Source organism: Acanthamoeba castellanii (genome assembly GCF_000313135.1).
Source record: "Acanthamoeba castellanii str. Neff unplaced genomic scaffold scf7180000084714, whole genome shotgun sequence".
Lineage (NCBI taxonomy): Eukaryota > Discosea > Longamoebia > Acanthamoebidae > Acanthamoeba > Acanthamoeba castellanii.
In genome coordinates this window covers 28,538-41,556 of record NW_004457321.1, presented here as the reverse complement: position 1 = coordinate 41,556, position 13,019 = coordinate 28,538, and the positions used below count along the sequence as shown (strand labels likewise).

At 59.2% G+C, this 13,019-nt stretch overlaps 6 protein-coding genes across 6 annotated transcripts; 2 read left to right on the top strand and 4 right to left on the bottom strand.

The window, feature by feature from the left end:
• Positions 1 to 24: 24 nt before the first annotated feature.
• Positions 25 to 738, bottom strand: ACA1_147570 (uncharacterized protein; the record flags this gene model as incomplete). The annotated part of the gene is given in 4 exon segments (XM_004335223.1): positions 25 to 48; positions 68 to 418; positions 520 to 591; positions 730 to 738. The coding sequence occupies 4 exon segments, from the start codon at positions 736 to 738 to the stop codon at positions 25 to 27; spliced, it is 456 nt and encodes a 151-aa protein (XP_004335271.1).
• A 422-nt stretch (positions 739 to 1,160) lies between these two features.
• Positions 1,161 to 3,351, bottom strand: ACA1_147560 (uncharacterized protein; the record flags this gene model as incomplete). The annotated part of the gene is made up of 3 exons (XM_004335222.1): positions 1,161 to 1,886; positions 1,992 to 2,113; positions 2,220 to 3,351. The coding sequence occupies 3 exons, from the start codon at positions 3,349 to 3,351 to the stop codon at positions 1,161 to 1,163; spliced, it is 1,980 nt and encodes a 659-aa protein (XP_004335270.1).
• Positions 3,352 to 3,520: 169 nt separating this feature from the next.
• On the top strand, positions 3,521 to 6,552 carry ACA1_147550 (transmembrane amino acid transporter protein; the record flags this gene model as incomplete). The annotated part of the gene is made up of 7 exons (XM_004335221.1): positions 3,521 to 3,594; positions 3,824 to 3,912; positions 4,064 to 4,204; positions 4,629 to 4,715; positions 4,784 to 5,002; positions 5,100 to 5,769; positions 5,874 to 6,552. 7 exons carry the CDS (start codon positions 3,521 to 3,523, stop codon positions 6,550 to 6,552), a joined length of 1,959 nt encoding a protein of 652 aa, XP_004335269.1.
• Positions 6,553 to 6,660: 108 nt separating this feature from the next.
• On the bottom strand, positions 6,661 to 7,606 carry ACA1_147540 (uncharacterized protein; the record flags this gene model as incomplete). Its single annotated transcript, XM_004335220.1, has 2 exons — positions 6,661 to 7,238; positions 7,300 to 7,606. 2 exons carry the CDS (start codon positions 7,604 to 7,606, stop codon positions 6,661 to 6,663), a joined length of 885 nt encoding a protein of 294 aa, XP_004335268.1.
• Positions 7,607 to 8,138: 532 nt separating this feature from the next.
• On the top strand, positions 8,139 to 10,321 carry ACA1_147530 (uncharacterized protein; the record flags this gene model as incomplete). The annotated part of the gene is made up of 9 exons (XM_004335219.1): positions 8,139 to 8,428; positions 8,561 to 8,645; positions 8,711 to 8,810; positions 8,930 to 8,996; positions 9,122 to 9,233; positions 9,371 to 9,475; positions 9,576 to 9,662; positions 9,737 to 9,870; positions 9,976 to 10,321. 9 exons carry the CDS (start codon positions 8,139 to 8,141, stop codon positions 10,319 to 10,321), a joined length of 1,326 nt encoding a protein of 441 aa, XP_004335267.1.
• A 45-nt stretch (positions 10,322 to 10,366) lies between these two features.
• On the bottom strand, positions 10,367 to 12,755 carry ACA1_147520 (ADPribosylarginine hydrolase; the record flags this gene model as incomplete). Its single annotated transcript, XM_004335218.1, has 13 exons — positions 10,367 to 10,454; positions 10,553 to 10,675; positions 10,788 to 10,854; positions 11,104 to 11,215; positions 11,300 to 11,427; positions 11,512 to 11,591; positions 11,700 to 11,779; positions 11,863 to 11,903; positions 11,995 to 12,096; positions 12,197 to 12,264; positions 12,356 to 12,439; positions 12,527 to 12,642; positions 12,729 to 12,755. 13 exons carry the CDS (start codon positions 12,753 to 12,755, stop codon positions 10,367 to 10,369), a joined length of 1,116 nt encoding a protein of 371 aa, XP_004335266.1.
• Between the last annotated feature and the right edge of the window lie 264 nt (positions 12,756 to 13,019).

The window sequence follows — 13,019 nt, the reverse complement described above, 5'->3', positions numbered from 1 at the left end:
TCTTGCTGGCCTGGTGGTGGCTCCTCAGCTTGCGGCTGCCCAGCAGCGCTGCCGACGCAGGCTTCACGTGCTGCTGCTGCTGCTTCTCGTTCTGCTGCAGCAGCAGCTGTTGCTGCTCGCGCTCCTTCTCGAGCACGACGAGGAACAGCCGCCGGAAGCGCTCAAAGTCGACCCGCACGTCGCCCTCCGCCGCCTCCTGCTTGCGCGGGCTCCGGGGCACGCTGCCGCTGCTGCTGCTGGGCTGCGGCTGAGTGGAAGCGCCGGCGGCGGCGGTGTCGGGGTGGTCGACGACGGAGCGGATGAGACGGTCGGCCTCGGCCTTGTCGTACTTGAGGCCGGCCACGTGGGCCAGGTCCTTCATGAACTTGTGGACCTTGGCGGAGCTCAGCTCTCCGCTCTTGCGCTTGTCGTACCGATCCTGAGAGGAAGAAACCGAATGGTGAGTGCGGTCGGCGCGGTGCGTGCGATCGTGCGTGTGCGGTGCGTGCGGTCGGTGCTAGGAACGTAGGAGCAACGGACCCAGACTTGGGCCAGGTCTTGGCTGGTGACCTGTGCTGGCAGTTGTATGGGACCTGCACTGCTGCTGTTCCCCTGTTCAAGTACACATAAATATAAAATAATAAATAATTACATAATTTATTATATTCATAATTAAAAAGCCCAATTACCCTTTTGCGGGCACAACAAGAAAGCCGCAGGAGAGTTGGGTGGGGAGGGCGAAGGTGGTACGCGTACCATCACTTCAAGCAGAGGGCCTGGGGCGCTGGAGCTGCAAGTTAAAGAAGGGCAGTGTATGTGGTCACCTGTTTCCTGAAAGCGTGAGAATGCAAAAGGTCTGTGGGCTTTGTGTTGGCTCTGCCGTGGTTGCTCAAACCTCCATTCAAGACGTGCGCCAGCATTCCGGGCATAGCGCGTAATAAAACGCCAACGCTTTTGTCTAATTGGATCACGCTCCGGAGCACATTCTCCCGAAGCGTCGTGGCCGCGGCCGAAAAGCGGCGAGCCACAACCGCGCCAACAACGAAAGTGCCCGACACTGACAGGTGATCACACAACACTACACCAAAGTCTTCACATGTGGCAGTGTATACTGTACAATATTACATTTGTTGGCTGTTGATGATTGGATGTCTCCATCACCTCCACCAGCTGATCTCTATCTACAACGAGGAGTCCTTGTCCAGTGGGGGCTGGTGGTGTGGCTGTTGGTGGTGGTGATGATGTTGTGTAGTGGAGAGGAGTGGTGGCAAGGAGTAGCCGTTGCCAGCGCTCATGATGACGGCCATGTCGCTGTGGAGGAGCTGGTGGTGGTGATGATGCTGAGGCGGATGACGTTGATGCTGGTGATGCTGGTGATGTTGATGTTGGTGCGGCTGGAGGTTGTGGAGAAGAGGCAAGAGCGCGGGCTGGGGCGGCGAGGAGTTGAGGTGGTGCTGATGGTGCGGCGAGAGCAGGTGGCTCATGGAGTGCGGCGCGGCGTGGGTCACTAGCGACGGCAGCGGCGCCGAGATGATCGTGTTGTGGAACGAGTGCGGGTTGTGCTCCATCGCCACCTGCGTGAGATGGTGACGATGCGGCGGAAGCGGCTGGTGGTGGTCGCCGTGGTGCTGGAGGTGAGCCAGGTCGACCAGGTCGAGCTCGGCACCAGAGGGGACGGCGCTCCCCGGGGAGCCGTGGCCATCGCCGGGCTCCGGGTGCGCAGCGGGGGCGTAGGTGGGGATCGACGACGAGGAGGACGTGGGTGAGGTCTCGCGTTCGCTGTGCTCCTCCTCGTCAGCGCCGGCGCTGAACTCGGCCCGCTCCAGCCCCTCATCGTTGGCCTCCTCGTTGCCCGCGGTACTCTGTGCTGTTCGTTGCTTCTTCGGCTCTCGTGGCAGTGGCGGCAGCTGCAGCACATCAATTAATCAGCATAACGACGACAACGACGACGATGAGGATCACGAACTACAGTTGCGATGAGAGAACGCGGAGGTGAACGGTCATGAACGCACCTCGTCCATGTTGACGCCCGCCTGGTATTGTCTCTGCCAGCGCCGATAGTTCTTGGTGTGATTGCTCATCCGTATGTCCGGCCGCACGCCCTCCACGTGCCTCCTCAAATAATACAATTGGCCTGCCAACATTTCGCCATTCACACACGCACAATCAGCCGTGCACCGTGTGATGTGATGTGTGTGTGTGTGTGTGTGGTGTCGTATGCGTGCGTGAACGTGCAATACCTGGTTTGTTCATGTTGACGGCATAGCCGCAACAGAAACACTCCACTTGGAAGATGGAGGTGGCACGGAAGGGACTCGGGGCGTGCTGGGTGTCCAGCGCGAATCGCTCCACCTTCTCCCGCCAGTCCGCCACCGTGAGCCGCTTGCGCTTGCGGCCCGCCACGCTGCCGCCCGGGCGTCCGCCGCCCGGGCTGCCGTCCTTGTCCACCGTGTCGCCGCCGGCGCCGCCGCCGTTGCCGCTGCCAGCGCGAAGTTGCTTCTGCTCGATCTGCTTCTTGAGCACCTTGTACTTGAGCATGTTGGGCACGTCGCCCTCGGTGATGCCCAGCTCCTCCTTGAGCGCGAAGACGAGGCCCAGCGGGAACTGGAGGCGGTGGAAGACGGCGTCGTCGTCGCTGGCGAGGGTCGTGCGCAGCTGCTGGCGGGTCAGGAGCCACTCCTTCTCGAGCTGGAGGGTGAAGGGGAGGACGTCGTCGGGCTGCTTGCCCAGCTTGATGGCGAGGCGGGCCATGATGCTACGCGTCGTCTCGCCGCGGCTTCCACCCTCATCTTCTGCTGCGGTTTCATCTTGGCGGGCAGCTTCTGAAGCGTCTGGAGAGATGAAGGCTGATACGTTCTTGTCTTCGTCTTCGTCTTCTTCTACCTCGGCCTCGTAGGAGGTATTGCAGAGCTGCAGGCCGTCGTCGTCATCCACGCTGTCGTCGAATTGGTCACGAACGTTGATGGGAATGGGGCCGCTACGCGCAAGGTCGAGGTTCGATTCTTGCGACGAAGAGGTGTCTTCGTCTCGGCTGAGTTGTTCTACAGTGTACCCTTCTCCTTCGTCGTCGGCGTTGGCGTAGACATGGGCGAGAGCTCGAACATCGACTTCGTCATCGTCTGCCCTCAGGTATCGAGCCGTGGGGTCCGAATCGCCGTCCTGCTCGTGGTGCAAATGGTGAAGCTCGAGGACTTCAAGGTCGTCGTGTTCTAGGCCTCCATCATCATCATCATCATCATCGAGCGCCCCCCGCCCATTTTCGTCTGCCGCATTTTCCTCTTCGGCAATGTCATAATCTCGTCTAGAAATTGGAGATCGAGAGGTGCTTGGCGTGGTGCAGGTGTGAATCTTGGGCATTCCCACCTGCTCCATTCCCTTCTTTCCCTCGGACCCGTTGACTCCCGTCTTTCTTCTTCGAATCGTTGCCCAAGCAAACTTGCCCAGTTGCGTTTCGTTTTTCCCTATTGCTTTGTAATCGTTTTCGTTTGGCTGAAATTTTTGGGTTTCGCCTGAGTAAAGCGGTTCGTTGCGTTCGCAAGGCATGAGCCGGCGGTGCCTGCGAATTCTTTGTGGAGGCAAGGATGAAGCGAGCGACGATGGCCCCACGCGCACCGGGTACCCATCCTTCTTGGCCCTACAAAATTCCGCACCGAGATTTTCCATTTCCATTTCCATTTCCCTCATCCACGATCGATTTACGCCCCATGTAGCTGTCCAGTTTCGCCTTGTATTATTCTTGATCTGTTGTATTTGCTTGTTCGGTCTTTTTCCCTTCAGTTGCTGACTTTTTAATAGATATTGGATGATTAACACCACACAATAACGCCTCCTCTTGGGTGTGCAGCCAAACGTCGGCGCTGCACGCGTGCGTGAGCATCATCAAGTGCGTGGTGGGTGCCGGTTCCTTCTTCCTCCCCTACGGCCTGAAGAAAGGTCCGCCACCACATGCATTGCGTGTTGTGTTGCGCGTGTCACACGCTGTGTCGCGTGCTGTGGTGTTTCGAAATGTCATCACGCGACACTCATGAGCGCCATGCGTGTTGTGTGTTGTGTTGTGTGTTGTGTGTTGTGTGTTGTGAGGCAGCTGGGCTGTGGGGCGGCGCCATTGGTATCCTGGTGCTCGGGCTCTTGTGCGACTACATCGACTACCGGGTCATCCAATGCAAGCGGAAGCTCTTCGGCGGTCGGACCATCGCCTATCCCGACCTGGCCGAGGCCACCTTTGGTCTCTGGGTGGTAAGACACCTCTTTCATCGCACGACACGACTACACGACCAACGACACGCAACTTATACTCCTACTCCATGTTGTTGGCGTCTTCGCAGAGAAGAATGTCATATGTATTTCTACTGATTCAAGGGCTGGGTGCTTGCGCTGTCTACGTCGTGTTCTGGTACCCTTGTCAGTCTTCACGCAGCACACACGCACACACGCCACCTCTCGGTTACAACTGTGGTTTATTTATTTATTTATTATTTATTTGTATTTGTTGTGTGTGTGTGTAGTGGTGATCTGCTACATGCGATCGCCGACCGTCTGACTGTGCTGGAGTGGGTCCTGATTATCGGTACCGCCGCCGCGACCTCCCGGGAAGGCCGTTCGTCTTTCTTCTTCATCATCTAAATCTTGTCACCTCGCTGCCGACACAGGCGCGATCGAAGTGTTGCTCTCGTGGATCAAGTCCTTCTCCTACGTGGGCTTGACCTCCGTCGCCGGCGATGCCGCGCTCGTCCTCGGTAAGCACACGACACGCAACGACACGACACGACACGACACGCATGGCACTAATTCGATTTGAGTGTAGGGGTGGCGGTGGTGTTTGTGTACGGCTTCAAGGACGGCGGTTTCATCGATTCGCCGCTCAACATGCCGGTGATCCGGATCGAGACCTACCCGCAGTTCTTCGGCACGGCCGCCTTCCTGTTCTCCATCACCATGTACCTCTTCCCCATCGAGAGCTCCATGCGCGAGCCCAAGCGTTTCAACGCCTCCCTCCACATCGCCTTCTTCATCACCACCATCGGTATGCACTCCTCCTTTCGCCTTCGCGGTCTGTCTTCCTCCACACATTCAATGCTTAGCAATCGTGCGTGTGCGGTTGTGTGTGTGTGTGTGTGTAGGCAATGTGGTGTTTGCCAGCTTCGCGTACATGTTCTTCGGTGACGATGTGCAGCAGATCGTGATCGACAACCTGGGCCAGTCGGTCTCGGTCACCATCGCCAAGGTGGCGCTCGTGCTCGACCTGGTCTTCACCTTCGTCATCGTCTTCGTCCCGTGCCGCACCGTGGTCGAGGAGTCCATCCTGGGCCGCGCCGGCCTGTGGCACTGGTGGCGCGTGGGCCGGTTCGAGCCCTCGCCCTCCTCCTCGCTCGTCTCGTCGCCCTCGCTCTCGACCACTTCGTCCACCCTCTTCGTGTCGACGCCGCGCTCATCGCCGGCCGCGTCGCTCACGTCGTCGTCCTCGCCGTCGACCTCGCTCGCGTCGTCGTCGGGCCGCGTCGACAGCGCGGGCTACCTGCTCCCACCCGGCGCCTACGTGCGGCTGGGCAGCGCCGACAGCGGAGGCATCGGCGGCGGCGGCGTGGGCAGCATCAACTACAGCACGCAGCAGGACCACTTCGTCACGAGCGAGGACCGCGGCCTTGGCCTGGGCCTCGCGGATGATGGCGCGGAGCCGCGGGAGGAAGAAGCGGACGACCTCGTGCCCCACTGGGAGCGCGTGCTCGTGCGCACCGGCATGATCGCCGCCATCGTCGGCCTCGCCTGCGCCATCCCCAACGTCATAGGCACGTACCACGACACACACAGCACACACGCGACACACACGCGACACGCGCACTGATGACGATGATGTGTGCAGACCTGGTGGGGTTGATCGTGGGGATCTCGAACAGCATGAACTCGTTCGTGCTGCCGACGCTGATCTACATGCGGGTGCGGTACCGGGAGAAGAACGAGGGCTTTGTGAGCGTCTACGACCTCAAGGAGCAGCGCGACGAGGACGCGCGCCGGGAGCGAAGAGAGAAGCGCAAGCGAGACGCCGCGAAGACCGCGAAGAAGAAGCGACAGCAGCGACGACAGAACGACGACGCTGTCGATGACGGAGGAGGAGGCGATGATGGGCGAGGGTTGGACGAGGAGGGAGGAGGTGCCGACGTGAAGGGCGAGCGACGAGGCCTCTTCAGCGGCCGAAGGCCGGCCTACGGCATCGACAGCAACGGCGACGCCGAGGGCGACGGCGACAGCGCTGGCCCGAGCGGCAACGGCGACGGCGACGATGATGGCGGCGACAGCGACAGTGAAGGCGAAGGCGGTGATGGCGGGCGAGGGCAGCAGCAGTACCGGGCGAGGGAGGACAGCGAGGCGAAGCGTGACAGCGGGACGAAGTGGCTGCTGTGGATGCAGCAGACGTCGCAGGGGCGCAGGGGCAACGAGCGACGGAGCGGCGTGCGCTACTGGGTGCGCGAGGCCGCACACTGGGCGTTCCACTCGCTCATCGTCGTGTTCGGCCTCGCCATGGGCGTGCTCACCACCGTCCAAGCCTTCCAGACCGTCATCGCCGACTACTCCTAGCCCCCAATGGTGCGGACTCTGTATGTTAATGAATTCTTCCATCTATCCGCGTGTGTCGTGTGTGTCGTGTGTACATGTGTTGTGTCGTGTGTACGTGTGTCGTGTCGATCAGATCCAATCGAGGATAGACTCGAGGTACATGGCCTTGGCGATCAGGGTCGACATTTCCTCCAGCGGGTTGCTATCGTCGTCGTCTGCTTCGTCGTCGCTGGCGCTGCTGAACTCTTCTTCAGCGTGGGCATCGGCGGCGGCCAAGTGGCGGCTCTCCTCCACCGAAGCTGTACCGCTCTCGCCTCGTTCGGTCGGCGCTCGACGGCCACGCCTACGGTCGCGCTCGCTCCGGTTGTGGCCGTCAGGGACAGGCCTGATGTCGTCCGCGCTGTCGGGCGAGGAGGTCCTCCATTTCTTCAACGGAGAGGAGCTCGCCGAGTGGCTCCGCCTGGACGATCCCTGCAGCGATCGCGGCAAGCAAGGCTTGGCGGCGTCATCGTCCCGTCGTCGCTTCTTCGCGCCAACCGTCGCAGTTGAGTTGGTGGTGGTCCGCTCGGTTGACGTCGCGGGTGGCGTGCCTCGCCTCGCGCTGTTCCCGAACAATCCCCGGCGCCTGCTGCTCAGGGCCTGGAACGTCGACGAAGTCTGGGAGGCTCGAGGTCGTTGGGTTGCCGTCGCCGGAGAGGGCGCAGAGGCTGCGGGGCCGAAGTGTCAGTAAAAGAAAAGGAAATAGATAAAAAGAAAGGAAAGAAATACCTTCCTGCCAATCTTCAGCGTTGTCGTCTTCATCATCTGAATCGGTTGCAGAGTCGCTGTAGCTGGATTCGAGAGTATCGTACGAGTCCAAATCTTCATCGCTTGCTTCTGAATCGTAGTCGGGATCTTGCACCTCCTCTTCCTCTTCCTCCTCGTCTTCGTCCACGGCCATTCCCTTTTCCTCTCGGCAGCTGCGTTCGAAGGGGACATCCACAAGAGCGAGCACGTCCAAGCGCTCCTTGGGCAGCTTGCCCTCGCGCGCCAGCTGCCTCTGCTTCTCGATCCACTTCCTCATGTCCTGATCCATCGCCTGGACGCGCCTGGACCACGTCCCTCGGCCGCCGCTACAACGCGGTACCCTCAACGAAGGTGAATTTGAGCCTCGGTTCGCAATCCAGTCAAGCAATCGATTAACCTGCGACGTCCATTCGCTCGAATCTGATCTGGCGAGATTTGCGCCGCTACTCGCGTTGCGATTCGTTGCGTTTGGATTTGTCGAGGCCTTTCCAACGTCTTTGGACAACCTGGGCACGGGAATGGCACGGCTCTTCCTCCCTCCCACAATGCTCACCTCCTTCGCGTCGTTCATTGCTTCTTCTGGAACTCTGAGCGCACAGTTCAGCGTGGTAAAAAAAAGGCCAAGAAAAAGAGTTGCGTTGACCGGGAATCGAACCCGGGTCTAGTGCTTGGAAGGCACCAATGCTGCCACTATACCACCAACGCTTACTTGTCACACAGGCACTGCACAGTGTTTTGAACTACGACCTCTGCTCCGTAAAAAAGGGACCACTTCCAAGAAAAAAGATCAACGTTTGGTTTGGTTGAGAGTTTACTCGGAGATGAGCGACGAGAGGGTGAGGGCGTGGGCCCGTATGGATGCATGGACTGCCTTTGTTGACGGCCACCCGCCCCTTGCCGCCCTGGCCAGGCTGGCCGACGACAAGCACATCTTCGTGCAGCCGCTGGTGGAGCTGTGCCGGCTCAAGCTCGAGGAGATGGCCCTCTGTGGCGACCTCGACCTGGCCCAGCTGCAGCGCGTTGCCCCCTACCTGGAACTTCTGCCGGCCGCGCTCGTGCGCCGCTTCGTGCACTCCCTGCTGGTCAAGAGCCTCACCGGCCTCTTTCCGCTGTGCCTTCCCCTGTCATCCCAACCCATATTTTGTATTTATATATTTATTCTCGATTTGTTTTATCATTTATCTTTTTTTATCATCTTGATAAATATTAAATACTGTTAAAATGAATTACTAATAAATGACAGGTCGTTGCTAGGGCGCCAGCAAGTTGTAGGGGAACACCAGCTGCACCTGGTCTTCCCCTACGCCGTGCTCCGCCACTGTCCCCTCGTACGTCGCTCTCTCGCCTGGGTCGACGTTAACATGTGCCACAGTCCCTGAGTGTCCCCCCAAAGGTGTGCCGTGTGGATCACTGGCCCGACGGCTTCATCCAATTCGCCATTCCCGAGAGCACCGACGGCTACTTCTGCTCGGCGTGCCTCACCATCGCCTGCGGTACCTGAGATCGGCTTCTCCAACCTGCCCGACCTTTCCTCTTCGTTCTTCGTTCTTCTTCGTTCTTCTTCGTTCTTCTTCGTTCTTCTTCGTCTCACGGCCTTGTGTCGTCGTTACAGGGGACTGCTTGTCCGAATGTCAGGTCTGCCAAGCGCTGGTGTGCAAGAACTGCGGGACCTTCACCCAGTAACACCGCCCGGCCTCTCTCACTCAGCAATCAGCCATGATCAACCATCCCATCACTCATTCTCGGTGTCGTGTCGTGTGCGCGTCGTGTTGCGCGTCGTTGGTCGTGTGGTGTGGTGGTGCAGTGGCAACGTGCCCAAGCTCACGGAGCGGGAGTGGGAGAAGGCCGGGAAGCCCGTGCCGCTCGAATTCCGGTCTGCCGACATGTGGACCTGCATCGGGCCATGTGAGCCGCAGGTTTGGCCTGGCCTCTCTTGATAGTGTGCTGAACCACTACTAACTCCCTCTCATTCGTTGCGTGTCGTGTCGTTGGTCGTGTCGTGTGTCGTGTGTCGTGTCGTGTCGTGTGTCGCGTGTGGTGATTGTATCATCAGCGCACGTTCTCTTGGGCGCTGCAAGCCCAAGAAGAGTACGAGCACAAGATCTGGGCGCACGCCAGCGAATTCGCCGCGTGCCTGCACTGTTATCGGTCGCTTGCGGTACACCGCCCACCAACCAACCAACCGCCCGCCACCACCCAACCACCAACCACCAATCACTGACCTGTCTTCCCCCCCCCAACAAACCACCACTCGACAGGACAGCTATGGGAGCACGATGCTGCGGGAGGAGATGAACCGCCTGGAGGCCCAGATGTTCAGTGAATGCCAGGAATGCTGCGAACTGGTACCGGTCCCCCCTTCGTGCGGGTATCAGGCCTCGACTTGCGGGCTGATCGATATGCGTCGGGCGTTGCGCAGGCCTGCACAACGGGAAGGTGCGCGACGAGCTGCGAGGAGTGCCACAAGGTGACTTGCCACAACTGCAGCGACGAGATTACTCCTTGCCAGCGATGCACGAAGGAGGCCGTTTGTGAGCACTGCCTGTTCTCCTTGTACGTTCTTTCTCCCCATCAACTTTCACCGCACACACCGCACACACCGCACACACCGCACACACGCACCGCACACACCGCACACACTGAAACTTAAGTTGGCAGAGACTTCAATCGGGAGGACGAGGCGCTGGTGTGTTGGAGCTGCTACAAGGAGACGCTCGATTGCAAGAAGCGCGTGGCGGCCATGGTGGCCTGGCTCGACCCCGAGAGCCTGCCGCCGGCCGTGAGAGACCGGCTAGCCGCCGGCATCGCCCAACACGGCGGGCGCGTGGTGTGCCGACCACCACTCGCCACGGCCGACGCCAGCCAACAAGGCCCGCCCGTGACCCACGTCATCTCGGCCGCCGAGCCCTGGCCTCGATCCGAGCGGCCGACGCCTGTGCTGCGGCCGGAGACCGTGTTGGCCTGGCTCGCGTGCCTCGCCACCACCGCACAACACCGGTGCTGACGTCAGCAAAATATATTTCAACTTTATGTACACATTCACACCAGCTCAGCCGCGGGAGGCGGAGCACATGTCGCAGGTGGCGTTGTGCCGGGCGTTGAGGAAGGTGCACGTCCCGCAGGCCCACTGGGCCGCGCTCGCTTCCGAAGCCGACGACGTCGATGAAGATGAAGAGGAAGCGAAGACGCCGAAGTGGCGGCGGAGGCGGTGGCGGCGGCGGCGGGGAGTTCGGACCCGCCGAAGAGGTAGAGCAGCTCGGCGAGGTTCTCGAGGCGGTCGCGGTACTCGAGGTTGCGGTAGTGGTTCTCCGGTACGCCGCGCATTCCGTGAATCGCGCCCCACAGAGAGGCCGCAATGCTGCGCCCGTCGCAACAATCCACCGCGTTACACTCATGTGATGTGGTTGGTGCGTGTGAATGTGCGGAGTTGTGTGCGTGTGCGGTGTGTGTGTGTGGTGCGTGTTGCATACCTGCCGGTGCTGTCAGAGTCTCCAGCATGCAGGGCCGCCTTCAACAGAAGTTCATTCCACGACGAACCTGCGCTCAGCAGGGCTGATTGGCCAAACAATTTACAAAAACAAAAAATATAAAGTGAGCCACTCTTGTAATACAGAACAAACACTTCAAATAATAATAATTAGAATAATTATTTATAATAATGAGAATAATAATAATAATGTCGCACCGTCGTAAGCAATGATCACTGCGTCGTGGCCTGGTGGTGGTTGAGAGCGAGAAGTGAGCAAATGCGATGTACGCGCGCGGGGGGAAGTGGTGGTCAGGGACCTGAAGAGCCGCCCCAGCCGTCGAACGAGAGCTTCTTGTAGAAGGCGTCGCGCTCCACCACGCCCCACCTCGCCGGAAACGCTGGCACGTCGCTATGAAATAGACCGCGCTCCTGCGGTCGTTCGAGAATTGTGATGTGATGGTGTGCCGGTGTGCGGTGTGCGCGGTGTGTTCGTGTTTCATTTTTGCGAGGTACCTCCATGTACTTCATCCAGGCCTTCTCGAAGTAATCGATGCCCTCGGCGTAGTGCTCAACGTCGCGGCCCACGCCCTGAAGGTACTCCTTTGCCTTGGGCAAGTGCTCGAGCAGCCCGTGGCCCCACTCTATGTGCGGGCGTGTGCGTGTGTGGTCGTGCGTGTGCGTGTCAGTGAGACTTGTGCTGAACGAAGTTGCGGCAGAGCGCGTACTCGGCAGCGGCAGGCCCTCGACAGCAAACGCCGTGAACAGCGCAGACGCGAACGCGCCGAGGAAGCCAACGGGGTGGTTGCTGATGACGGCGATGCCGCCAACAATGATGACGATGGCGAAGGTGGTGATTCACGCGGTAAGTTCCAAGCGATCTATAAACAAAACGGGCCAAAGAAAGACGACGTACTGGGTCATGCGGCCGCTCTCGATGGAGAGCTCGACGAGCCGGTCGCGGTTGGCCTCGCCCGGAAATCGCAGCCCGATGCACTGCGCCACACAGACGACAACCGATGGTAATCAATCGACTAACCTACATGACACGACCAGCCAAGTCAAGAAAAAACACGAACCATGGCTCGCATCGCTCCGCCGCAGCCGCCGCCCTTGGGGTCTGTTGACGCTCCACGCGGCCACAAACACGTCGTGAGCGTTGTCGACAACGTTATTGAAATATCTAAAGAACGTGGAGAAGGCAGTGGAACCGTAGGGAATCTGGTTCCAGGGGACGGGTGTGATGCGGGTGCCCTCGAACGGGATGATGCCCTCCATCATCATCAGCGTCTCCATCGTCTTCTCTCCCGCCGCTGCACACAACACAAGCCAATCAGTTAGTTCGCACGTCGTGTGCGGTGGTGCGTGTGTGCGGTGGTGCGCGTGTGCGGTGCGTGTGCGAGGCATCCATACCTCGTCCTTCCATGTCTTTGCCGCAGGCCACGTACTTGCGCGCCAGCTTGTCTTCCAAATCCTTCATGCTGGCGGCGGCCAGGAAAATGCGTTCCTTCAGTGAGAACGCGCCGCACACATGCACATGGCACACGCACACGGCACACTGACCGCACACACCTTTCCCAATCGTCAACCAGGGCTTCGGCGGTGGCGATGTGCATCACGGTGTCGTCGCTCACGCGCCAGTCTCTTCGGTTCACTCTGTGGTGTGTTCGAAACCGCAGAGTCAGCGGGCAACACAACAGTTGGCTTGCTTGGGGGGTGACGAGGTGGTGGTCAGGCGCGTACGTGAGGGCAGAGATGCCGCCCAGCTCGCCCAGCTGCGCGTGGATGCGGGGGCCGTCCTTGAGGAACTCCCACTTGCCGTTGCGGAACCCAATCGCGTCCCCCACCCCGCCCAGCACCTGCCGCCCAAGAAAATAAATAAATAAATAAAAATTACAACAAAAATATATCCTGTACAAATGAATGGTAATGAGCAAGTTGGTACCATAGCAGCACGGTAACGTTGCTCCATCTATGCTTGGTTCTAACTTCAAATGTTTGATGGATTGATTTTTAAACGCAACGGCTTCTGCTACAAAAATTCCAAGAATTAAACGCGGTCGCCAAGAAATGTCATTTTTCTTTACATTTCTCAACTTATTCCCCTTCGGCAGTTTTTTGTTGCGGAGAACAAGAAGGCACAGCAAGAGATGGGCAATAAGGTGAGCATCAGCAAGGACGAGCTCGAGTCGATTCAGTCCGAGTCTCAGCGTACGTTGCGTGCATGGTCTTCCTG